Source organism: Staurois parvus, unplaced genomic scaffold (genome assembly GCF_062004578.1).
Source record: "Staurois parvus isolate SC_StPar_1 unplaced genomic scaffold, SC_StPar_1.0 ptg000935l, whole genome shotgun sequence".
In the NCBI taxonomy this organism is placed as follows: domain Eukaryota; kingdom Metazoa; phylum Chordata; class Amphibia; order Anura; family Ranidae; genus Staurois; species Staurois parvus.
This window is the reverse complement of record NW_028318731.1, coordinates 361,989-389,867: the sequence shown is the minus strand read 5'-3', so window position 1 is coordinate 389,867 and position 27,879 is coordinate 361,989. Positions and strand designations below refer to the sequence as shown.

Below are 27,879 nucleotides of genomic sequence, written 5' to 3'. Positions count from 1 at the left end.
CAGCTGTGGCTAATCACAGCTAATCACAACAATAACTACTGAATTAATCAGTTTCATTCAGTAAAAATGGTTGTATAAGCCAGTGAAATTCACTGGTATAAGCAATCATAATAAGCACACACACAAAAAAAAATATCTTGATCACTTGCCCTACTCTGGTCAAGATATTTTTTTTATTTTTATTTTTTTATTTAATTTATTTTTCTATTTTTTTTTTATTTTTTATTATTTAAAAAAACAATTTTTACAGGGGGCGGCACCTAACTATATATATGTGTGCCTGACACTTGGCTGTACTATATACCTCATATATATATATATATACACACACTATATTGCCAAAAGTAGTGGTCCGCCTGCCTTCCCCCATCTTGTGTGCACATGCACCCAGCAGCAGGAGTATCTTGGCCCATGATGGGAGTATCTTGGCATGCAGTGGAAGTGGCAAGTGGTAGTGGGGGGCCCAGGTCAACTTTCACTTCGGGCCCACAAGCTTCAAGCTACACTTCTGGATAAAGGCAACAGAAGCGTGTACAATTTGTAATGAAATCTCCACTCTACAGATAACTCCCCCACAGGGGCGGACTGACCATTTGGAAACTAGGGCACTGCCCGAAGGCCCGGGGTCAGTAAGGGGCCCCATGAGATGCCCCTGGTACCTTTTTCATAGGCTTTTTTGAGTTTGGGCAAGGACACAGGGGCCCCATGATCCCCTATTGCCCGGGGTCCCCATGAGTTGTCAGTCCGCCCCTGCTCCCCCACTTAACACCCCATGTCCATAGGTACACTGAACACTACCCATATTCAACCCTGCTAGTACAGACGACGTTGCTAAACTTCTTTCTAACGCCCACACAACCACCTGTCCCTTGGACCCTATTACCTCTCAAATATTGCGGTCACCCTCTTGCTCTATCCTACACTCTCCAACTTACATCTTCCATCTCTCCCTCCCTCACCTTCCCCAACACTCTAAAACATGCACTAGTCACCCCTATACTTAAAAAGCCTTCCTTGGACCCCACCAATCTAAACAACCTATGCCCCATCTCCTTTCTCCCCTTTTGCTCCCAACTCCTTGAATGCCTGGTCTATAACCAACTGAGCGACCACCTCATCAAGAATAACCTTCTTGACCCCCTTCAGTTTCAGTCTGCATTTTGCCCTCAACACTCCACAGAAACTGCTCTTCTAAAACTCACAAATGATTTACTAACAGCAAAAACCAATGGCCACTATTCTGTATTCCTAATCCTGGACCTCTCGGCTGCCTTTGATACGTTTGACCCCCCCCCCTCAAAAAACTTAACTCCATTGGTATCTGTGACTGTGCTCTTTGTTGGTTCTCATCCTACCTATCCCACTGCACCTTCAGTGTCACTTACAGTTCTACTTCCTCCTCTCCTCTTCCTTTTATCTTTTGGGGTCCCCCAAGGTTCTATTCTTGAACCTCTCCTTTTCTCAATCTACACCTCCTCCCTGGGTCAGCTGATAGCCTCCCATGGCTTTCAATATCATTTCTACGCTGACGACACCTAAATCTACCTCTCTACCCCTCAGCTCACAACATCAGTCTCCTCACGTATCATTAACTTACTGACCAACATATGAGCCTAGATGTCACACCACTTCCTAAAACTCAATCTATCAAAAACCTAGCTCATAATATTCATTCCCCCCTCATGCCTCTTCCACTGGCTTCTCTGCCTTGATCAATGGCACAACCATCAACTCGTCCCCGCATGCCGGAGTGCTAAGTGTAATCCTGGACTCTGAACTCTCCTTTCAGCACCCAATCCAATCACTTTCCAAAGTCTGCCGTCTCGACCTCCACAATATCTCCAAATACTCCTCTTCCTAACCAGTGACACCACAAAGCTCCTAATTCACTCCCTGGTTATCTTTTGCCTCAACTACAGCAACTCCCTCCTCATTGGCTTACCTTTACATAGGCTATCCTCTTTCCAGTCCATCATGAATACTGCTGCCAGGCTCATCCACCTTACCAACTGTTCAGTGTCTGCCATCCCTCTCTGCCAATCCCTCCACTGACCTCCATTCAGTGTCCTCCACCCCTCTCTGCCAATCCCTCCACTGACCTCCACTCAGTGTCCTCCACCCCTCTCTGCCAATCCCTCCACTGGCCTCCACTCCAGTGTCCTCCACCCCTCTCTGCCAATCCCTCCACTGACCTCCACTCAGTGTCCTCCACCTCTCTCTGCCAATCCCTCCACTGACCTCCATTCAGTGTCCTCCATCCCTCTCTGCCAATCTCTCCACTGACCTCCATTCAGTGTCTGCCACCCCTCTCTGCAAATTCCTCCACTGACCTCCATGCATTGACTTCCACCCCTCTTTGCCAATCCCTCCACTGACCTCCATTTAGTGTCTTCCACCCCTCTCTTCCAATCCCTCCACTGATCTCCATTCAGTGTCCTACACCCCTCTCTGCCAATCCCTCTAGTGACTGCCACACACCCAGCTAATTAAATTCAAAATACTAACAACTTCTTACAAAGCCATTCAGAGCACTTCCCCCAGCTACATCACCAACCTGGTCTCAAAATACCAACCAAATCGCACTCTTGGTTGCTCCCAAGACCTCCTGCTCTCCAGTTCCCTTATCAGCTCCTCCCATGCTGACCTGCAGGACTTCTCCCGAGCCTCTCCCATCCTTTGGAATTCCCTACCCCAATGAGTCCAACTATCTTCTACTCTGTCCACTTTTAGGCGATCCTTGAAAACTTTTCTCTTCAGAGAAGCCTATCCTGCCTCCACCTAAAAACATGTTGTTACCCATTGGCTTATCCCCCACAATTATTACCTTTTGTATATCTTGACCCTTTTAGGTTGTAAGCTCTAACTGGCTGAACCCTCCAATTCCTCCTGTATTGAATTGTATTGTAACTGTACTGTTTGCCCTCATGTTGTAAAGTGGCGCTATATAAACCCTGAATAATAATAATAATAATAATAATAATAGCAGCTACAGGATTTGTAGCTGCTGACTTTTGATTTTTTTTTTTTTATATACAGACTTAACCCCCCTGGTGGTATTCCCGATTGTGGCTTGGGGTAAAGTTTCAGCACCACAAGCTGTAACCCCGAACTACACTCGGGCTTACCATGCGGCGCTGCTCTGGGATCCCTAGATCACTTACCTTGTCCTGCGCTCCCGTGATGTCCCTCCTGCAGTGTCCCCTGTAATGTCCTCCGGCGGATGCCCGCATCTGTCTTCCGGGTTCCATTCCCTGCGACGTCATATGATTATTTATTAAATTATAATTTATGATTTCGTGTTTCAAATTTGATCCTACCCGAGATGTTTACTAGACTCTTGTTCAGACAGATTTCAGTGAGTTATTCCTAAGAATTACAGGCCTACAATAAAAAAACTACATATTTCCATGCAAAAAAATGTACCGCCTTGAGCACAGAAATATGGACATAATCAGACCGCTAGGGAGGTTAAGACCCCCTTTTAAGGGACACCTGTGTAGAGACACGCAGGCCACGATTGCGGAACCCCTTCTAAAAGTGCCAGGTTGTCATTCTGCTTCTATGGGGCTGATTTACTAAAGACTTCCATCATCCAATCGTGTGCAAGCAAAAATGCTGTTTTTTGTAATTTTCCTTGCATGTGATTGGGTATTCTTTGCAAAATGGAGCTTTACCTCATTTACTAAACTCTGGAGTGCACAGTCTATTTGCCTTTTGTAAATCAGCCCCAGTAGGTACTTGGGATGGTTGCATTGCTGATGTCACATGGCAATATTGGGGTTCATGGCGATGGGCCTTCTTGCCAAATGCTGTTTGCTATTTAAGCGCAAACGCATGCATTCCGCATTTGATCTGCTTTGCCTCGATAGGACCCGCTGTGTCCAAAAAAACGCAGCACAAAGCGGGTCAGGCACAGCCTCAGAACTGCCATGTGACCTTCTTTCTTTGGAAATTTTGTTTGGAAATTTTTGACCCATGTTTGAAATGCATGTCAAACGCACGGAAACAACGCACTTCGACACGAGTCCTTATACTGACACCATCCTGACATCTAGTTCATTGGTAAATCAGTGTCCCGGAGACAGGTACTCTTTACACTGAAATCTCAGCCGTCGGTCAGGAAGCAGTCAATGTGGATTGTCTTTTGGCGGTGAAGTGTTAGGAGGCCAGTCACCTCTATCCTGCATGTCATGTGACAGATGTCAGTGATCCCATCATGAGAGGACGTCTGTAAATTATTCACAGATACCCAACCTTACATAAACTCTGTGTGATAGAGGGAAGCTCAGGACGGGAGCATTATGTCATTAACAAACACCTACAGGGGATGTAGAGGAGTACAACACAGGAAGGGTGCTTCTGTAGGGGTCTCAAACATACAATGATACCAGTGTCTGACTGTTGCCAGGTTACCAGTGTCTGACTGTTGCCAGGTTATAAGGGTCTGAATGTTTCCTGGTTACCAGTATCTAAATGTTGCCATGTTGCCAGTGTCTGGCTGTTGCCAGGTTACTAGTGTCTGAATGTTGCCAGGTTATCAGCGTCTGAATGTTGCCAGGATACCAGGATCTGGATGTTGACAGATTACCAGTGTCTGACTGTTGCCAGGTTACCGGTATATAAATGTTGCCAGGTTACCAGTATCTAAAACTTGCCAGGTTACCAGCATCGGAATGTTGCCTGGTTATCAGTATATCAATTTTGCCAGATTACCACTGTCTGTTGCCAAGTTACTAGTGTCTGACTCTTGCCAGGTTACCAGTGTCTGAATGTTGCTAGGTTATCAGAAACTGAATGTTGCTAGGTTACCAGAGTATAAATTTTGCCAGGTTACCAGCATTTGGATATTGGATCAGATTCCCAGTGTCTGTTGCCACGTACCAGTGTCTGACTGTTGCAAGGTTACCAGCATCTCAACGTTGACAGGTTATCAGTGTCTGACTGTTGCCAGGTTACTAGTGTCTGAATGTTGCCAGGTAGCCTGTGTCTGTTGCCAGGTTACCACAATCTAAATGTTGCCAGGTTACCAGTATCTAAAATGTTCCAGGTTACCAACATCTGGATGTTGCCAGGTTACCAGGAACTGAATGTTGCCAGGTTACCAGGAACTGAATGTTGCCAGGTTACTGGTATATAAATGTTGCCAGCAGGGGCGGACTGACAACTCATGGGGCCCCCGGGCAATAGGGGATCATGGGGCCCCTGTGTCCTTTCCCAAACTCAAAAAAGCCTATGAAAAAGGTACCAGGGGCATCTCATGGGGCCCCCTACTGACCCCGGGCCCTCGGGCAGTGCCCGAGTTTCCAGATGGTCAGTCCGCCCCTGGTTGCCAGGTTACCAGCATCTGGATGTTGCCAGGTTACCAGGAACTGAATGTTGCCAGGTTACCGGTATATAAATGTTGCCAGGTTACCAGGAACTGAATGTTGCCGGTCATGACACATCTGTATGTTTTGTTTGTCTTGCAGGTTTTCAGATCAATATGGCGCCCGTGCCGCTCTCACGCTCTCCTTCCTGTCTGCATCCGTCTATTACCTGATCCTGGCATTCACCACCAGCATACCCCTCCTGTTTCTGTCTCGCCTGCCCTCCATCTTCATGCATGGCCTGCCAGGTACTGTATTCCGCAGCCTTACTGATCATCCACTCCTATGGGTCATATTAAAATATTCAGCCTCATATAAAGGAAAACTCCTCTCAGTATTATTATTATTATACAGGGTTTATATAGCGCCAACAGTTTGTGCAGCGCTTTGCAAAAGAAGGGCAGACAGTACAATTACAATACAAATGAATACAGGAGGGATCAGAGTTCCTTGCACCACAGAGCTTACAATCTAAGAAGCCAATATACTTCTGTCTAGCAACTGGTAGGACCCGGGGCTGGGACAAGGGGTGGGCAGGAGGGGCGGCTGCCCTGGGTGCAGTTGGGGATTTGGGGGGTTTTGCTGGAAGGGGTGATTTGGAGGGGGATTTGTACCAGGACGGTGGATGTGTTAGGAAGAGGGATCTCCGGATGATTGGGGGGATTTGTGATAGGAGGGGAAATTGGGGGGGGGGTATTAGTGCTAGGAGGGGGGATTTGTGCTGGGAGGGGGGATTTAGGGGGGACAGGATTTATGCTCAAAAGGGGAATTTGATGGTTTGAGCATTTGTGCTAGGAGGGGGGATTGGGGGGATTTGTGCTAGGAGGGGAAATTGAGGGGAGGCTTAGTACTATGAGGGGGATTTGGGGGAGGGGGGTTGTGCGGGGAAACAGGGATTTTGAGGGGGACAGGATGTATGCTCAGAGGGGAAGTTGGTTGGAGGAACAAGGGGGAATGCAGTTCCAGCACCTCCAGCACTGATAGTATGTAATGGCAAGGGGGTAATAGGTCTATTGATTCTGGCTGCTGGTGGATCTATTGTCACTGGAGAGGATCTGTTTTTGCAAGGTGGTCTATTGTTGCTGGTGGGGGATCTATTGCTGCTGGAAGGGATTGATGCTGACTGCTGTTGGAAGATCTGTTTTTGCTGATGGGGGGACTATTGTTGCTGGGGTGGTATTTTGTTGCTTGGGGTGGGGGGGGGGGTTCTATTGCTGCTGGCTTTAGGGGATATATTTTATTGCTTTTCTTGTTATCATTAACAAATTTCATATAAATTACATAACACCACATAATGATACTTAGCTGGCTGTGTATTCTCTATAAGGAGTTGTACTGGGAGGTGGGAAAGGGTGGAACCAAGGGACTGTGCTCGGAGGTGGGAAGGGGTGGAACCAAGGGACTGTGCTCAGAGGTGGGAAGGGGTGGAACCAAGAGACTGTGCTCGGAGGTGGGAAGGGGTGGAACCAAGGGTCTGTGCTCAGAGGTGGGAAGGGGTGGAACCAAGGGACTGTGCTCGGAGGTGGGAATGGGTGGAACCAAGGGTCTGTGCTTAGAGGTGGGAAGGGGTGGAACCAAGGGACTGTGCTCGGAGGTGGGAAGGGGTGGAACCAAGGGACTGTGCTCGGAGGTGGGAAGGGGTGGAACCAAGGGACTGTGCTCAGAGGTGGGAAGGGGTGGAACCAAGGGACTGTGCTCGGAGGTGGGAAGGGGTGGAACCAAGGGTCTGTGCTCAGAGGTGTGAAGGGGTGGAACCAAGGGACTTTGCTCGGAGGTGGGAAGGGGTGGAACCAAGGGTCTGTGCTCAGAGGTGGGAAGGGGTGGAACCAAGGGACTTTGCTCGGAGGTGGGAAGGGGTGGAACCAAGGGACTGTGCTCAGAGGTGCTAAAGGGTGGAACCAAGGGACTGTGCTCAGAGGTGGGAAGGGGTGGAACCAAGGGACTGTGCTTGGAGCTGGAAAGGGGTGGAACCAAGGGACTGTGCTTGGAGCTGGAAAGAGGTGGAACCAAGGGACTGTGCTTGGAGCTGGAAAGGGGTGGAACCATGGGACTGTGCTCGGAGGTGGTAAGCGGTGGAACCAAGGGACTGTGCTCGGAGGTGGGAAGGGGTGGAACCAAGAGACTGTGTTCGGAGGTGGGTAGGGGGTGGAGACAAAAAGTGATTCAGAAGTGGGGTGTTCCTGCCCCTATTCTCTGAGAAAAAAAGCTCTCTACTGCTCTATGCCAAAGAAAAAGTTTGCCTAGACCTACCTTTAATGCTGTTGTGTGCACTCTGAAGCTGGGAAACAGCAGGTGAGGTCAAGCAGCTGGCGATTGCAGTACCAGGTGAATATCTTGGCTTTCAGTGCTGAATAGAGTATCATGGGAGCAAAGAAAGGGTAAGCATGTGCTGGGGATACATGGGTGGGATGAACACAGACCTGTGCTTTGCTCATTCAGTACAGGTTTGCCCTGACCCCACTTATATATCCCCAGTACATGCTTCATAGATGCCAACTGTCCCAAATTTGCATGCTGGCCCTCTCTCTCATCAATGCTGTGTCCTGGGCCATGTCCTGGAATCACAGGATCAACCTTCACATGTGCAATAATTCAAAAAGCCTTTAATGAGAGGGATTGGGGCAACAATTAAGAACTTCTTGCTTAATTAAAGATGTGGCCTCAGCACGGCAAACCCATAAGTGGGTGTGATTTGAGTGTGCCCAACCCTGAAAGTGGGCAGATAAAAAATGTTTTTGAAAGATGAACAAATTTCTAATCAATGATGGGAGAATCGTGCGAGAAATGTAATTGAAAAAGAAACTTAGTTACATAGTCTGGCTGAAAAAAGACAAAAGTCCATCCAGTTCAACCATTAAAAAAAAAAAGTTATAATCCTACACCCACAGTTGATCCAGAGGAATGCAAAACCCAGCAAAGCACAATCCAATTTGCTCCTGCAGGGGAAAAAATTTGCTGAGCTGTGATCTGGAAAGAAAAGAAAATTCTTGTCCATGAAAATTCTTTTCCGTAGCAACGTGAACTTGAAGGCTTGGTCGGTCGAATTTCAAAATGAATGGTGGCAGCCAGGGCCGGACTGACAACTCATGGGGCCCCCGGGCAATAGGGGATCATGGGGCCCCTGTGTCCTTGCCCAAACTCAAAAAAGCCTATGAAAAAGGTACCAGGGGCATCTCATGGGGCCCCCTACTGACCCCGGGCCCTCGGGCAGTGCCCAAGTTTCCAAATGGTCAGTCCGCCCCTGGTGGCAGCATTGGATTACAAAATGCAATAAATTTCTGATTTTCTAAAGAAAATTCTTCATTGTCTGCAGTTGCCATGGTGTTGTACATGTGATCAGTTTTGACATACTGGGGGAGATTTACTAAAACTGGAGCACTCAGAATCTGGTGCAGCTGTGCATGGGAGCCAATCAGCTTCTAGCTTCAGCTTGTTCTATTAAGCTTTGGCAATAAAACCTGGAAGCTGATTGGTTACCATGCAGAGCAGATTTTACACTCTCCAGTGTTAGTACATAAAACCCAGAGCCATGTGATTCCTTGACAGTTGGGATTGTAAAGTCGCTATGATAGTTATCATTCACAGCATGCCTTGAACATTGTTTTTAGGTGTGGCCAGGGGCGGACTGACCATTTGGAAACTGCCCGTAGGCCCAGGGTCAGTAGGGGGCCCATGAGATGCCCCTGGTACCTTTTTCGGAGGCTTTTTTGAGTTTGGGCAAGGACACAGGGGCCCCATGATCCCCTATTGCCTGAGGGCCCCATGAATTATCAGTCCGCCCCTGGGTGGGGCTTTTTTTTTCTCAAAAAGTAGGTGCAGGAACTCTCCCCTTCTCAGTCACTTCTTGTCTCCGCCCCCCTACTCACCTCCGCTCCTTTTAGTCCAGGTTCACACCTAAGCGTTTTCCGTTGCGTTTTGCAGAAACGCACAGAAGTCCATTTAACATGATTTTCTATGGGACACGTTCGCGTTTTTACCCGGTGCGTTTTCTGGAATGGGTCAGGGTCTTTTTTAAACGCAAAACTTTGCGTTTTTGGTTCTATAGACGTCAATGGAAATGCTGCAGAAAAATGTGTAGTGCATTTTATACGGGTTTTTGACGCGCTTTTGATGCGTTTTGCATTTTAATCTGCCCAGCATCAAGTTATTATTATTATACAGGATTTATATGGCACCAACAGTTTGCTCAGCGCTTTACAATGTAACGGGAGACAATGCAGCAACAATACAGTTCAATACAAGAGGGATAGGAGGGCTGATCCTGGGAGCTTACAATCTAGGAGGGAGGGGCTAGTGGTACAAAAGGTAATAACTGTGGGGGATGGACTGGTTGGAAGAGTAGAAGATTCCATTATTAGCTGAGGGCAGGATAGACTTCCCTGAAGAGAGAGGTTTTCAGAGATCACCTAAAGGTGGGCCGAGTAGGCGGTAGTCTGATAGATTGGGGTAGACAGTTCCAGAGGATGGGGGAGGCTCTGGAGAAGTCTTGGAGATGAGCATGGGAGGAGGAGACAAGGGAGCTACAGAGCAGGAGGTTGTGGAAGGAGCGGAGAGGACGGTTTGGGTGATATTTGGAGACAAGATCGGTGATGTAATTTGGAGCAGAGTTAGGCTGGCCATACACTATACAATTTTTTTTTTACAATTTTCTGTCCAATTTCCTTTAGATTTACCTTCAACTATGTAGTGCAATTGATATAATTGAAAGTGTTGTTTAGGTTTGACCTCCTATTATATGGTTTTTGGTAAATCTAAAGCAAAAATCTCAAGAAAATTGTATAATGTATGGCCAGCCTTATAAATGGTTGAAAAGTTGAAAGACAAAGAGCAGCAAAAACACATCAAAAACATGTGCCACCGCAAAAAGCACTGTAGAAACGGATCAAATGCAAACTACATAGGTGTGAACCTAGCCTTAGAGAATACAGAGCCAAGTATCATTTTGTGGTGCTAAATAATTTGTCTGGAATTTGTTAATGGTAACAAGAAAAGCAGAAAAATATATCCCCCTCCAGCAGCTATAGACCCCACCGAGCAACAATAGATTCCTCCAGCAACAATGGATCCCCAAAACAAAATACCACCCAAGCAACAATAGACCCCCAGCAGCTACAACAGTTCTCCCAGTAGCCTGAATTAATAGAATCTCTAGCAGCCAGCAACAATAGACAATAGACCACTATCTCAACAGTAGATCCCTTGCAGAAGCTATTGACCCCCATCAACAATAGATCCTCTAGCAGCAACAATAGACCACCGCAAAAAAGTATATCCCCCAGCAGCCAGCAACAACAGATCCTTTGCCATTCCCCAGCACTCCTTGCCATTACATACATTCAGTGCTGGAGGAGTCGGGACTGCTGAAAAAAAGCCCTGGTTTTAGGAATCCATTAAATCGATGGGTTTAGGTCTGCTTTAAGCGTGGTGGTGTTATTCATTTTTAACAAGTTGCAGTAACTGGTAGCAACAAATCAGATTTCAGGTTACTGTCAGGTCAGATGACTGCCCTTTGTTGGTCTTACTCAACAGGTTTGGACATTATTTCTTTGTACATTCCTGAACATCGGAAAGTAGCATGCAATATCAAAACTCCCCATTAGATGGAGACATCACACCAGCATTGAGCCTGCTGGCTGATTCTGCAGCTGTCTGTTTGCAGATCTGAAAGATAATCACTTTTACAGGGGCAGACTGACCATTTGGAAACTCGGGCACTGCCCGAGGGCCCGGGGTCAGTAGGGGGCCCCGTGAGATGCCCCTGGTACCTTTTTCATAGGCTTTTTTGAGTTTGGGCAAGGACACAGGGGCCCCATGATCCCCTATTGCCCGGGGACCCCATGAGTTGTCAGTCCGCCCCTGCTTTTGTAAATGCAACACTAACCCCAAGTTATTTACGTTTTTTGGAAAGGGTCCGCCCGGGTTCACACTTGTGCCCTGCGGTATATCGCATGTGATTCGCACAGGAACCGCACCGCATTCCTGTGCAAATCACATGGAAATACATGGCTGTCCGTTTTTCATCCGTAAACAGACAGATGACAAACAGACATACGGAACGTGTGAAAGGGGCCTATAGGTAGTGGTGCACCAAAATGAAAATTCTTGGACCAAAAACTGAAAATTCAGGATGCATTTGGACAAAAAGCGAAACCAAAACAGAGTTTTTGTTTTTTTTTTATATTTTTTCATATATAATTCTATTATGTTCAACTTTTTAATTGATATCATGAATTTATATGAATATTAATTTATTTTCAGCACCTTTTTGGCCAATAGGCTGCTTTAACAATGAGCAGTTTTTGCAGCGCTGAAAAAAGCTCAAGAAAAATGAATCCCTTTAAATTCAATGTATGTCTTTACACTGGTCCATGCTGCATGCTGCATTTTTCGTGCATATTTGATGAGTTAAAAGTGAAAAAAACACACCTCCCCATTGAGTCCTAGTTCACACCAATGCGTTTTTTAGGGCTTTTTACAGAAACGCACTACAGTCCATTTAACATGGTTTCCTATGGGACACATTCACGTTTATGCTTTTTTGAGCCGCTGTGTTTTTGGAAAAGGTCAGGGACTTTTTTAAATGCAAAACGTTGTGTTTTCGGTTCAATAGACTTCAATGGAGATGCTAAAGAAAACACATGTAGTGTGTTTTTGATGCGTTTTCAATGCATTTTTCATTTTTAATCTGCCCAGAAACAATTTGGCCTAAAAAGCCATTTATAACTCTTCCCCAAATCACATCACTGATCTTGTCTCTAAATATCACCCAAACCGTCCTCTCCGCTCCTCGCAAGACCTCCTGATCTCTAGCTCCCTTGTCTTCTCCTCCCACGCTTGTCTCCAGGACTTCTCCAGAGCTTCCCCTATCCTCTGGAACTCTCTACCCCAATTTATCAGACTATCGCCTACTCTGCTCACTATTAGGCGATCTCTGAAAACTTATCTCTTCAGGGAAGCCTACCCCGCCCTCAGCTAATAATGGAATCTTCTACTCTTCCAACCAGTCCATCCCCCACAGTTACTACCTTTTGTACCACTAGCCCCTCCCTCCTAGATTGTAAGCTCCAAGGATCAGGGCCCTCCTATCCCTCTTGTATTGTTGCTGTATTGTCTCCTGTTATATTGTAAAGCGCTGAGCAAACTGTTGGCGCCATATAAATCCTGTATAATAATAATAATAATAAAAGGCAAAACGCATCAAAAAATGCATCAAAACTGCAAAAAGAACTTCAAAACGGATAAAACGCAAACTGCATTGGTGTGAACCTGGCATGAAATTAATTGAAAACCCATTAAAAAAACACACGTGTTGCGTTTTTGATGTGTTTTGCATTTTCTATCTGCCCAGAAACAAGTTAGCCATTGAGGCCTAGTTCACACCAATGCATTGGGCTTTTTTGCAGAAATGTACTACAGTCCATTTAACATGGTTTCCTATGGGACACATTCACATCTATGCTTTTTTGAGCTGCTGCGTTTTTGGAAAAGGTCAGAGACTTTTTTAAACGCAAAACGTTGCATTTTCAGTTCAATCGACTTCAATGGAGATGCTGCAGAAAACTCATGTAGTGCATTTTTTATGCATTTTCGATGCATTTTGCATTTTTAATCTGCCTAGCAACAAGCTGGCCCAAAAAGGCAAAACGCATCAAAAAATGTGCCAAAAACACACTGCAAAAAGAACTTCAAAACGGACAAAACGCAAACTGCATTGGTGTGAACCTGGCATGAAATTAATTGAAAACCCATAAAAAAAACACACGTTACATTTCTGATGTGTTTCGCATTTTCTATCTGCCCAGCAACAAGTTAGCCAAAAAAAAAATTCACAAAATGCATCACAAATGCGCATGAAAACACGCAAAACGCACTGCAAAATGGACAAGCTGCAATGGTGTGAACCAGGCTTGAAATGCATTGGAAACCCATCAAAGACGCACACGGGTTGCTGTTTTTTGAGTTGCATGACCTATGAAAAATGCACCCTAAATGTGGTAAAATCACGGGTAAAATTGCAGCAAAAGTACAGGTAGAATCATGGCAAAATTGCGGGTAAAAGCGCAACAAAAATCACGAATAAAACTGCGGCAAAAAACTGCCATTATCGGCACCTTTTTTCCTATCGGCAAACACTATTTTCTACCAATACATTTCGGCCACCGATATATCGGTGCCAGGGGCGGACTGACAACTCATGGGGCCCCCGGGCAATAGGGGATCATGGGGCCCCTGTGTCCTTGCCCAAACTAAAAAAAAACTATGAAAAAGGTAACAGGGGCATCTCATGGGGCCCCCTACTGTCCCCGGGCCCTCGGGCAGTGCCCGAGTTTCCAAATGGTCAGTCTGCCCCTGATCGGTACATCAATAATTATAGGGTGCTCATTCGAGTCGCCGGTCACCATTTAACAATCTGTTGTCCAGGATTCTTTAAATTTACTGTCAGCATCTAAGCCCTGATGAAGGGGGTGTTGAGCACCTGAAACGCGATGGAACATACAACAAAGATGCACTGAACTCACATTATATATGTGCTGCTCCCATCATTTCCACATTCTTTACACTTCTTCGAGGACCCCCCATAGATACCCCGGCTGACACAGAGCTGCCTCCAAAATTTGGATCTGAAGTCTTATCTCCTCTTTTGGATCCAATGCTCTTCTATCGCGTCATTCCTAAACTATAATCAAGTTTCTGTCTTTTTACTATTTCCCAGGAGCTCAGATGATCGTCACTGACTTGACGACGGCCGAGGAACGCGCTGGGTCATTGGGAAAACTCGGACTTTGCTTTGGAGTAGGAATTATCATTGGGTCCTCGCTGGGAGGATTCATAGCCACCAGATTTGGGTGAGATACAAATTATTTATTACAGGTACTTATATAGCGCCATCAATTTACGCCGCACTTTACATATATATTGTACATTCACATCAGTCCCTAACCCTCAAGGGGTGTACAATCTAAGGTCCCTAACTTACAGTCATACATACACATACTAGGGACAATTTAGACAGGAGCCAATTTACCTACCAGCATGTCTTGGGAGTGTGGGAGGAAACCCATGCAGGCACAGGGGGAACATGCAAACACCAGGCAGGTGGTGCCGTAGTTGGGATTTGAACCAAGGACCCTAGCACTGCCAGGCGGAAGTGCTAACCATTTAGTCATTGTGCTGCCAAACAAATGAAGTAAACTGGTCCTCTGTACAATATAAAAATTGTTACTGTTGTAACCATACTGTAGCTATGTGAAATATCTAACAAACCCCCTTGTAATAGCTTTGGGCAGTGACAGGTCCTTTTTATGGAGATATCAGGGGTCTATTAGATTAGATTAGGGGTCTCTGCTGCCATTCAAAGCAGCTAACCAAGCATAGGTTGTGCTTGATTAGCTTCTTCCCTGGCAGTAAGAGCCAGAAGGTGACAGCGCTGAAGAAATTATCATCACTTGTGGATTCATTCATCACAGAGGAGATGGGGGAATGGATGTTCCTCTATCTCCTCTGTGTCCACCGCAGCTGCAGCCACAATGCTGGTATAACCACTTGCTGACAGTCCCTATATCTACATGCAGAGGTTAGCAAGTGGTTAAACAGGTTTCATTACAATTTGTACGATTTTTTTTCACGAAAGAAAACCGCATTTACAGTTATAGTTTCGGTCATTAAATTTCCCATCCTGATTCTTCAAATGTTCTCATGGGTCAAAAACAAACTTTGATTTGCCCCAATGTCTAATGATCATCTATTTGTTGTAGTGGTGGCTGATGATGCGTACGTTCCCATTGTTACGTCAGATCCCCACCTCCATGACTAAGCCCTGTGAGCAAGGCGAAACGCGTCGGGGCATTGTCCGAAATGGAGCTGGGCAGAAACTGTTTCCATTCAGATGACATTTGGGCTTTCTTGAAGTGGAGTGCATAGAACCTGGACTGCTCTCCCCATGCCGGCACCTTCTTTAGCATGAGACACTGGAGTGCTGGATGTAGTGCTATGGGTGGATAGCGGCACCCATAGCTTATTCAGTTAATGGCCACCATGGTAACTCATGGCTGCTGTAGCGGTGAGATTGGTACCAGATTTACACGCCCTAGAAGGGCTTTCCTATAGAAGTGATGTGGGCGGCTCTCTATTGTGTCCCCTTTCTGCCATTGACATCCATGAGAAACAGCTTGCGCAGTGAGGCTAGGAGGAACTCAAGGGACATCCATTCCACGATCCTTCCTGTGACCAATGACCCCATGTCAATTATATCACTTCTGGGGTAATCACTTCCGGGGGGATGCAGCTATTCAAGCACAATCAGTGTTTGATTAGCTGCATTGCAGGGCAGGTGAGATACTGGGGGTCTAATAGACTCCCAATATCTCCAAAAGGAGGACCTGTCATCAGGGGCGGACTGACAACTCATGGGGCCCCCGGGCAATAGGGGATCATGGGGCCCCTGTGTCCTTGCCCAAACTCAAAAAAGCCTATGAAAAAGGTACCAGGGGCATCTCATGGGGCCCCCTACTGACCCCAGGCCCTCGGGCAGTGCCCTAGTTTCCAAATGGTCAGTCCGCCCCTGCCTGTCACCTGCCCGTGCTATCACATAGGAGGCTTGTTAGCCCCCATGTGATAGCAATAAAGTTGAAGAATAAGTAAGTGTAAAAAAAGAATGATAATTAAAAAAAACCCAAAACAATACAACAAATTTTTAAAGCACCCCTGTACACACCTTATATAAAAAGCAGCTTAAGCAGGCCATACATGGGTCGAATTCCGAAAATCGAAAATATCGTTCGTTCTGTAATCCAATGGTGACACCCAGGGGTGTATTTACCACAAGGCAAACAAGGCACTTGCCTAGGGTGGCATTTTTCAGGGGGGCAGCACCTCCCCCCAGAAGAAGGGATGAAAGAAGGTACAGGTGCACCATAGGAACCAGGTGGGATCCGAGCGAGGCTGTGGGCTGCTTGATGGTGTATGTAGAGCCCAGGGGCGGACTGACAGCTCATGGGGCCCCTGGGCAATAGGGGATCATGGAGCCCCTGTGTCCTTGCCCAAACTCAAAGCACACCCAAAAAAGCCTATAAAAAGGTAACAGGGGCATTTCATGGGGCCCCCTAATGACCCCGGGGCCCTCGGGCAGTGCCAGAGTGCTTGAATGGTCAGTCCGCCCCTGGTAGAGCCTGACTCACGTTCCTGTTGATGTCCGGAGCTGTGAAAATTAGCGTCTCTCTATCACCGCAGGAAGGGGGTGGGAGTAGTAGAAGGTGGGGGGCAGCGGTGTTATTGGTCAATGTCAAGCTCTCTCCACGGCAGTGGGAAGGGGGGGGTTGTGTTGGTCGGTGTCCGTGGGGGCAGACAATTTTTGTGATGCCTAGGGCAGCACAAAACCTAAATACACCACTGGTGCCGCCAATGATTTCGAAAATCAGTCATTTTTCACGAATTTTCCAACATGCCCGATAAACGAAATGGGGAGGAACCACGAAAATCAGCCGGTGCCCCACTATACAGAGCGAAAACGAATAAACTAAATTAAACAATTTTTGTTATGAATGCAACAAAACGAGAAGAGTAACTTTTTTTGCACATGTCTAATGGCGGGCAGGAGAACAGGTCTGAAAAGTCAGAACAGCTGAATCTGCCCAGTGACGGGATGTCTAGAAGAGTACAGAACGCCTTCATTGGCCAGCTGTTCTCCTGCTGAGAAATCGATCACCAATCCACCGCTCAGCTGATGAATGATCCGCTCAGAAACAGCCGCATTCTACAGATATTTCCTTCCATGACACCGGGCTGCTTGTCACCTGAATACAAACCAGAAATAAACCAGCAAAGCAGCCGCTGGCAAATCGAGAACACTGGAATGTCCACGAAGCCTTGTTCAGACCAGCGCCCTACGGCGTACACCTGTGCGGGGGCCGTGTTCACAGGCGTTCCGTGCACCCCCCATGCTGGCAGTCCCATTCATGTCAATTGGGATGTAGCCACTGTGTCCAAATATGATATCCATGTGCAGGGGCGGACTGACCATTTGGAAACTCGGGAACTGCTCGAGGGCCCGGGGTCAGTAGGGGGCCCCATGAGATGCCCCTGGTACCTTTTTCATAGGATTTTTTGAGTTTGGGCAAGGACACAGGGGCCCAATGATCCCCTGTTGCCCGGGGGCCCCATGAGTTGTCCGTCCGCCCCTGTCCATGTGTGTGCGGATCAGGGGCGGACTGACAACTCATGGGGCCCCCGGGCAATAGGGGATCATGGGGCCCCTGTGTCCTTGCTCAAACTCAAAAAAGCCTATGAAAAAGGTACCAGGGGCATCTCATGGGGCCCCCTACTGACCCCGGGTCCTCGGGCAGTGCCCGAGTTTCCAAATGGTCAGTCCGCCCCTGGTGCGGATACAGGTGTGTGTCCCCAAATTCATACTGTCTGCGTTTGGGGACACACACCCACGCCAACAGGGATGTCATATTGGGACACGGTGGCTGAGTCCATGTACCCTTTGAATCCCAATTGACTTCAATGGGACTTTCTTCTCAAGGTTGCATGGAACACCTGTGCAGGTAAACATGACCCTCACACGGGTGTACACTGTAGGGCACCCCTCATGAGAATGAGGACTTATGGAAGTTTTAAAAATAAAGAAATAATAAATAAATAAGTATATTGTATACATACACTATACTGCCAAAAGTATTGGGCCAGCCCAGTGTGTTTTTTCAGAGTGGGAGGAAACTCGTGCAGGCACAGGGAGAACATGTAGACTGCAGGAAGGTGGTACTGTGGTTGGGATTTGAACCAATGACCCAAGTACTGCCAGGTGGAAATGCTAACCATTTAGCCACTGTGCCACCCCATGACTTCTTTTTCTCTATTTGTACACCAGGTAATTCTGTAAATAACACATTTTGTGTCTTGGGTGGCTACGCTCACTCCACAGTATCCCTAACCCTCAAGGGGCGTACAATCTAAGGTTCCTATCCCTCAAGGGGCGTACAATCTAAGGTTCCTAACTCACATTCATACATACACATACTAGGGACAATGTAGCCAGGAGCCAATTAACCTACCAGCATGTCTTTGCAGAGTGAGAAGAAACTAACGCAGGCACAGAGAGAACATGTAAACTCTAGGCAGGTAGTACCGTGGTTAGGATTTGAACCAATGACCCGAGTACTACCAGGTGGAAATGCCAACCATTTAGCCACTGTGCTGCCCCGTTGCTTATTTTCCTCTATTTGTACCAGGTAATTCTGTAAATAACACATTTTGTGCCTTGGGTGGCTACGCTCACTCCACAGTATCCGTGGAGGAGCAACGTTGTCAAACTAGGCTGCTTTCCTGATTTGGACTACAAACACATCTTCTTCTTTTCATCTCCATTACACGAGAGATGGGGTAATTTGTAGTTTACTGTAGTTACACTATTTTGCCAAAAGTCATGGCCCGGCCCTCCAAATCATGTGATTCAGGTGTTCCAATCACCTCCATGGCCACAGGTGTATACAATCCATCCCCTAGGCATGCAGACTGCTTCTACAAACATTGGTGAAAGAATGGGTCGCTCTCATGAGCTCAGTGACTCCAAGCGTGGTCCCGTGATAGGTTGCCCCCTGTGCAATAAGTCCATCTGTGACATTTCCTGGCTACTAAATATTCCACGCTCAACTGTTAGTGGGATTATAACAAAGTGGAAGCAACTGGGAACAACAGCAACTCAGCCACCAAGTGGTAGGCCACGTCACATGACAGGGCGGGGTCAGCGCATGCTGAAGCGCACAGTGCGCAGAAGTCGCCAACTGTCTGCAGAGTCAATAGCTAAAGACCTCCAAACTTGGTGTGGCCTTCAGATGAGCCCAACAACAGTGCGTAGAGAGCTTCATGGAATGGGTTTCCATGGCCGAGCAGCTGCATCCAAGCCTTACATCACCAAGTGCCATGCAAAGCATCGGATGCCATGGTGTAAAGCACGCCACCACTGGACACTAGAGCAGTGGAGACGTGTTCTCTGGAGCGACCAATCACACTTCTCTGGCTGGCAATCCAATGGATGTGTCTGGGTTTGGTGGTTACCAGTTCTGCTCTGGCTGTTGTTGGTCCATTGATACAAAAGTAATGTCATTGTATAATATGACCGCATCAGGGGTGGACTGACAACTCATGGGGCCCCCAGGCAATAGGGAATCATGAGGCCCCTGTGTCCTTGCCCAAGCTCGAAATAGCCTATGAAAAAGGTACCAGGGGCATCTCATGGAGCCCCCTACTGGCCCGGGCCCTCGGGCAGTGCCCGAGTTTCCAAATGGTCAGTCCTCCCCTGGACTGCTTTACTCACATATATTGTAGATGAGAAATCTGGAAACATTTGTCTCTTTGGAAACGGGTGACAGAACACCCAGATGACAGCGCTGCGTCTCTCTCATCCTGGTAGCGCACCTATCAGTGAATCAGAAGGGAAGTTTTGTCTTCACGCCTCTTTATCACATCTTTTTCCTCCTGGTGATGGGATCTGTTTGCTGTGCTCTCCTGGAGACAAACATTGCACACATTTCTCGCATATTTCAGTGGCAGGAAACTCCTCAGTCAGTTTGATGTTTTTCTCTAATTGGTGAAATCACCCAGATCTTTAACCTGACCTAGAAGCAGATATATCAGTGATGTTATGTACATGCTTTGTTGAACTTTCAGGTATTTATTACCTGCCGCAGAGATCACAGTACTCCCCCTGGCAATGTCCATTCTCTCCAGAAGGACAGTGCCATTTCCCTTCAGGCATCATCCAAAGTCACCAACTATTTCCTGGACTGAAATGCCGGATCAGAGATGACACAATCATGTTAATCCTGGTGTTTGTGCAATTCTTGGCTGTGTTCACAAATGTCTGACACAGATCAGCTCCTGCTGCGCCCTCTCACTTTGTGTCTTGCTACAAGTTACAGTGTTGCAGTCTGATCACTGGGGGACAGGATTGAGGAAATGCTTTCTCCCGCCTGCAGCAAACTGATGACATTTTCTTGGCCTAGGCTCTGTTCTGAAGGTGAAGGGTGGCTATTGTTGCATATCTGAAATATCCACTTTACCTTGAGTCTTAATACTAATCCTAGCTTTAAAATTCATCCTTACCCATCAATAAACCCAAACCAAATCCTCAAATCCAGCCTAATATTTGAAGTTAGCCAAATCCCCTAAGCCAGGGGTCCTCAAACTACAGCCCACGGGCTGGATACGGCCCACCAAAGCCATTTATCTGGTCCTAGCTGAAAACAGACAAAAAAAAATCGGGGAAAAAACCCCCCAAAAAAACATTGCTGCCACATAGCTAGGCTGCTCGCTGGGTCCTCGGCCGCAAGGACCCAGCGAGCGACAGCCTGAAAGCTCCTGATTTCACCTGCTGCAGCCAATGGAGCAACAGGAGAGGAGAACAGCACACCAGGCATAAGGTACCGTGCATTTCGGTGTCCAGTGTATTAGTGTACAGTGCATTGTGGTGTGCAGTGTATTAGTGTACAGTGCATTGCGGTGTCCAGTGTATTAGTGTACAGTGCATTGTGGTGTGCAGTGTATTAGTGTACAGTGCATTGCGGTGTCCAGTGTATTAGTGTACAGTGCATTGTGGTGTGCAGTGTATTAGTGTACAGTGCATTGCGGTGTCCAGTGTATTAGTGTACAGTGCATGACGGTGTCCAGTGTATTAGTGTACAGTGCATTGCGGTGTCCAGTGTATTAGTGTACAGTGCATTGCGGTGTCCAGTGTATTAGTGTACAGTGCATTGCGGTGTCCAGTGTATTAGTGTACAATGCATTGCGGTGTCCAGTGTATTAGTGTACAGTGCAGGACGGTGTCCAGTGTATTAGTGTACAGTGCATTGCGGTGTCCAGTGTATTAGTGTACAGTGCAGGACGGTGTCCAGTGTATTAGTGTACAGTGCATTGCGGTGTTCAGTGTATTAGTGTACAGTGCATTTCGGTGTCCAGTGTATTAGTGTACAGTGCATTGCGGTGTCCACTGTATTAGTGTACAGTGCATTGCGGTGTCCAGTGTATTAGTGTACAGTGCATTGCGGTGTCCAGTGTATTCGTGTACAGTGCATTGCGGTGTCCAGTGTATTCGTGTACAGTGCATTGCGGTGTCCAGTGTATTAGTGTACAGTGCAGGACGGTGTCCAGTGTATTAGTGTACAGTGCATTGCGGTGTCCAGTGTATTAGTGTACAGTGCATTGCGGTATCCAGTGTATTAGTGTACAGTGCATGATGGTGTCCAGTGTATTAGTGTACAGCGCATTGCGGTGTCCAGTGTATTAGTGTACAGTGCATGACGGTGTCCAGTGTATTAATGTACAGTGCATTGCGGTGTCCAGTGTATTAGTGTACAGTGCATGACGGTGTCCAGTGTATTAGTGTACAGCGCATTGCGGTGTCCAGTGTATTAGTGTACAGTGCATTGCGGTATCCAGTGTATTAGTGTACAGTGCAGGACGGTGTCCAGTGTATTAGTGTACAGTGCATTGCGGTGTTCAGTGTATTAGTGTACAGTGCAGGACGGTGTCCAGTGTATTAGTGTACAGCGCATTGCGGTGTCCAGTGTATTAGTGTACAGTGCATTGCGGTATCCAGTGTATTAGTGTATAGTGCAGGACGGTGTCCAGTGTATTAGTGTACAGTGCATTGCGGTATCCAGTGTATTAGTGTACAGTGCATGACGGTGTTCAGTGTATTAGTGTACAGTGCATTGCGGTATCCAGTGTATTAGTGTACAGTGCATGACGGTGTCCAGTGTATTAGTGTACAGTGCATTGCGGTGTCCAGTGTATTAGTGTACAGCGCATTGCGGTGTCCAGTGTATTAGTGTACAGTGCATGACGGTGTCCAGTGTATTAGTGTACAGTGCATGACGGTGTCCAGTGTATTAGTGTACAGCGCATTGCGGTGTCCAGTGTATTAGTGTACAGTGCATTGCGGTATCCAGTGTATTAGTGTACAGTGCAGGACGGTGTCCAGTGTATTAGTGTACAGTGCATTGCGGTGTTCAGTGTATTAGTGTACAGTGCATTGCGATATCCAGTGTATTAGTGTACAGTGCATTGCGGTGTCCAGTGTATTAGTGTACAGTGCATTGCGGTATCCAGTGTATTAGTGTACAGTGCATGACGGTGTTCAGTGTATTAGTGTACAGTGCATTGCGGTATCCAGTGTATTAGTGTACAGTGCATTGCGGTATCCAGTGTATTAGTGTACAGTGCATTGCGGTATCCAGTGTATTAGTGTACAGTGCATTGCGGTATCCAGTGTATTAGTGTACAGTGCATTGCGGTGTCCAGTGTATTAGTGTACAGTGCATTGCGGTGTCCAGTGTATTAGTGTACAAGCATTGCGGTGTCCAGTGTATTAGTGTACAGTGCATTGCGGTGTCCAGTGTATTAGTGTACAGTGCATTGCGGTGTCCAGTGTATTAGTGTACAGTGCATTGCGGTGTCCAGTGTATTAGTGTACAGTGCATTGCGATGTCCAGTGTATTAGTGTACAGTGCATGACGGTGTTCAGTGAGTTACAGAGTACAGTGCATGACAGTGTCCAGTGCGTTACAGTGTACAGTGTATTGGGGTGTCCAGTGTGTTACAATATACAGTGCATGGCGGTGTCCAGTGCGTTACAAAGTACAGTGCATTGCGGTCTCCAGTGCGTTACAGAGTACAGTGCATTGCAGTGTCCAGTGCCTCACAGAGCACAGTGAAATGAAGGGCCCAGTGTCAGAAAGTTGGGTCATGGGTCTTACAGCAGGAAAATGACCCAAAGCACACGTCAAAAAGCATCAAGAAATGGTTTCAGACAAAGCACTGGAGAGGACTGCACTGGCCAGCAATGAGCCCAGATCTCAATCCCATGGAGCTCCTGTGGAGAGATCTCAAAACAGCAGTTGGGAAAAGGAACCCTTCCAATCTGAGAGACCAGGAGCAGTTGGAGGAAGAAGAGCGCTCCAAAATTCCAGCAGAGAGATGGAAGAAACTCATTGATGGTTACAGGAAGTGATTGTTTTCACTATTTTTTCCAAGGGGGGTGCTACCAAATATTAAATTGAGGGTGCCAATAATTTTGACCAGTCCATTTTTGGAGTTTTGCATGGAACGTGTCAGATTTTGCTTTTTGTTTCTCCACATTGTTTGTCATACCAATACAAACAAAAGAAATAAATATGATAATGCCTAAACATTTGTAATTGCAACAGTTTTCTGGGAGAAGTGGTGCGTTATCTGACAGAAATGCAGGGGTGCCAATATTTTTGGCCATGACTGTATATGAGTCTTGTGGACATCTAGATCCAAAACCATGGCCCTCTCTTGCATTTATAACTGCCTCCACTACTCTAGGGAGACCTCTTCACTTAAAAGTGAGCTCCATAAAGACATGCTTTGATGAGTTTGGTCTGGAGAAACTTGGGTGTGTTGCACAGAGCCTGGACCTCAACCCTACTGAACACCTTTGGGATGAACTGGAAGGCCAACCAAGAGCCAGGTCTTCTAATCCAACATCAGTACCTGACCTTACAAATGCTCTTGTGGTTGAATATTACAGTATACAAAGGCATATTAGACAATTGTGTGCTTCCAACCAGGGGTGGACTGACAACTCATGGGGCCCCCGGGCAATAGGGGATCGTGGGGCCCCTGTGTCCTTGCCCACACTCAAAGCACACCCAAAAAAGCCTACAAAAAAGGTACCAGGGGCATTTCATGGGTCCCTCTACTGACCCCAGGCCCTCGAGCAGTGCCCGAGTGCTCGAATGGTCAGTCCGCCCCTGCTTCCAACTTTATGGCAACAGTTTGGTGAAGACCCTTTCCTGTTTCCAAGCCCCTACACAAAAAGTCAGCTTCATAAAGACATGGGTTGATGACTTTGGTTTTTGAGAAACTTGAATGGCTTGCACAGAGCCCTGACCTCAACCCTACTGAACACCTTTGGAATAAATTGGAAGGCCAACCGAGAGCCATGTCTTCTCATCCAATTCATCCCAAAGGTAATTGCGTGGGAAATTGAATGACCTCAACCCTACTGAACACCTTTGGAAGGAATTGGAAGGCCAATCAAGAGCCATGTCTTCTCATCCAATTCATCCCAAAGGTAATTGCGTGGGAAATTGAATGACTCAACCCTACTGAACATCTTTGGAATCAATTGGAAGGCCAATCGAGAGCCATGTCTTCTCATCCAATTCATCCCAAAGGTAATTGCGTCGGCAATTGAATGACCTCAACCCTACTGAACACCTTTGGGATGAATTGGATGAGAAGACATGGCCTTCCAATTCATCCCAAAAGTGTTCAGTAAGGTTGAGGTCATTCAATTTCCGACACACCAAACTCATCAAACCGCATGTTTTTGGAGCTGGTTTTATATACAGGGGTGCAGTCATGGTGGAACAGGAAAGGGTCTTCCCAAAACTGTTACCACAAGGTTAGAAGAGCACAATTGCCTAAAATGTCTTTGTATGCGCTAATATCAAGATCTTGTTAACTGCTTAATGCATATATGCAGGCAACAAGAAAAGTGGGCTTTAACACCCAACTGCCGCACCTATGTGTCCACAGCAGTCTGAAGAGGAGGGCTGGAGCAGGGGTGGACTGACAACTCATGGGGCCCCCGGGCAATAGGGGATCATGGGACCCCTGTGTCCTTGTCCAAACTCAAAAAAGCCTATGAAAAAGGTACCAGGGGCATCTCATGGGGCCCCCTACTGACCCAGGGCCCTCGGGGAGTGCCTGAGTTTCCAAATGGTCAGTCCGCCCCTGGTCACACAGTACAGAAGCTTCAAAGCCTCCCAGGCATTAAAGCCTCACTTAAAGGTCCAGTGTTAAGGGGTTCACAGGACTCTTTGTTGGAATCACCTGAACTCCATCATTTGGAGAGGTGTCCACCTTTGGCCACATTGACCCGTAATCAGCTCTTTAGCTCTATCTGTCCTAAAACTTTACAAACAGCCAGGCTTAGCAGGCTGCATCTTGTTTTGATACTTTATTTAGAGTCAACAGACCCACATTGTCGATGGCGTTTTAATTCACGAGTGGCCATGAGAGAAGTTATTATTCTGAGGCCCACAAGCTCACATTTTCTTGCTCCTAGGACAGAATGCATATTGGTTTATGTCATTGAGGAAGAATGTAACACGGCCCGTCTACCCACACTGCGCTATTCTGTATTATGTGCTGAAAACTGGCCCTCAGAGAACTAAACACCAAATGATCTCTGTTTATCTCTTTATCATTGACAGTTAAAGAGGACCTGTCACTTTGTAGGTTGGGTTAGTGACAGTTAAAGAGGACCTGTCACTTTGTAGGTTGGGTTAGTGCAGTGTTTCTCAACTCCAGTCCTCATGGACCCCCAACAGGTCATGTTTTCAGGATTTCCCTCAGATGAAACAGCTGCGGTAATTACTAAGGCAGTGAAACTGATCAAATCACCTGGGCAATCACCTGGGCAAAATAATGGAAATCCTGAAAACATGACCTGTTGGGGGTCCATGAGGACTGGAGTTGAGAAACACTGGGTTAGTGTGATATGAGCAGCAAGGAGCCTTGTTGAGTTCTCTGTAGGTAACAAGCATGCTAAGAAATTGAGGTGGCTTTTTGTAGAATCATACCTGAGCCTATACAGTCAGTGCCAGGACAGGGTCATCCAGTGCCCAGGGTCCAATGTCCAACTGATTTTTTTATTCGCCTGCAATGACTTGATAGCAATTTGAACTTTTTTTCTGGAGAAGTCAATTCTTTAGAACAGCCCCCCTCCCTAATTGTACATCAGAGCACCCTCCTCTTCTGGGAGTTTCTAATTTTTATCTGTGCTGGCCCAGCTCCTCTTCTCTTCCCTTTCTTCCCTACGTAGCTTTGTATGCAGCTCCTGGTGGAGGAGTGATGGGGAATACTATAGAGTTTGACTTTAATGACCCCTTCACCCAGCCGCAGTCTCAGGGATTCTGGATGTCTACATAGGAGAAGCATTTACAGGCAAATAACATATAGAATATACAGTGAAGGCAATAAGTATTTGATCCCCTGCTGATTTTTGAATGTTTGCCCACCCACAAAGACATGATCAGTCTAAAAATCGAATGGTCGGTGTATTGTAACACTGAGAGACAGAACAGCAACAAAAAAATTCAAAAGCTTGTCTAACAAATGATGTGCTGATCTGCATGTTCATGAGGGAAATAAGGATTTGATCCCCTATCATTCAGCAGGATTTCTGGCTCCCAGGTGTCTTTCATACAGGTAACAAGCTGAGATTAGAAGCATTCTCTTAAAGGGAGTGCTGCTAATCTCATTTTGTTACCTGTATAAAAGACACCTGTCCACAGGAGCAATCAAACCATCAGATTCCAAACTCTCCACCATGGCAAAGACCAAAGAGCTGTCCAAGGATGTCAGGGACAAGATTGTAGACCTACACAAGGCTGGACTGGGCTACCAAACTATCTCCAAGCAGCTTGGTGAGAAGGTGACAACAGTTGGTGCAATCATTCACAAATGGAAGAAACACAAAACAACTGTCAGTCTCTCTAGGTCTGGTGCACCATGCAAGATCTCACCTCGTGGAGTGTCAATGATCATGAGAACAGTGAGGAATCATCCCAGAACTACACGTGAGGATCTTGTCAATGATCTCCAGGCAGCTGGGACCACAATCACCAAGAAAACAATTGGTAACACACTACGCTGACAAGGACTGAAATCCTGCAGTGCCTGAAAGGTCCCTCTGCTCAAGAAAGCACATGTCCAGGCCCGTCTGAAGTCTGCCACTGAACATCTGAATGATGCAGAGGAGGACTGGTGGAAGTGTTGTGGTCAGATGAGACCAAAATCGAGCTCTTTGGCATCAACTCAACTCGCCGTGTTTGGAGGAAGAGGAATGCTACCTATGACCCCAAGAACACCATCCCAACTGTCAAACATGGTGGTGGATACATTCTGCTTTAGGGACGTTTTTCTGCTAAGGGGGCAGGACAACTGCACCGCATCAAAGGGACGGGGCAATGTACCATCAAATCTTGAGTGAGAACCTTCTTCCCTCAGCCAGGGCATTGAAAATGGGTCGTGGATGGATGTTCCAGCATGACAATGACCCAAAACACACGGCCAAGACAACAAAGGAGATGCTCCAGAAGAAGCACATTAAGGTCCTGGAGTGGCCTAGCCAGTCTCCAAACCTTAATCCGATTGAAAATCTGTGGACGGAGCTGAAAGTTCGAGTTGCCAAACGGCAGCCACCAAACCTTAATGACTTGGAGAGGATATGCCAAAAGGAGTGGGCCAAAATCCCTCCTGAGATGTGTGCGAACCTGGGGGCCAACTCCAGGAAACGTCTGACCTCTGTGATTGCCATCAAGGGATTTGCCACCAAGTACTAAGTCATGTTTTGTGAAGGGGATCAAATACTTATTTCCCTCATGAACATGCAAATCAGTCATCATTTGTTAGACATGCATTTCTTTTGAATATTTTGTTGCTATTCTGTCTCTCAGTGTTACAATACACAGAACATTCG

General features: G+C 46.7%; 1 protein-coding gene across 1 annotated transcript in view; it reads left to right on the top strand.

Moving 5' to 3' along the window:
- The window catches only part of SLC67A1 (solute carrier family 67 member 1), a 100,110-nt gene that overhangs the window by 14,874 nt on the left and 57,357 nt on the right, over positions 1-27,879 (top strand). Inside the window, exons 3-4 of the mRNA XM_089656763.1 lie at positions 5,469-5,614; positions 14,080-14,212. Of these exons, the coding sequence (XP_089512889.1) occupies positions 5,469-5,614; positions 14,080-14,212 (279 nt within the window). The remainder of the gene's footprint in view (positions 1-5,468; positions 5,615-14,079; positions 14,213-27,879) is intronic.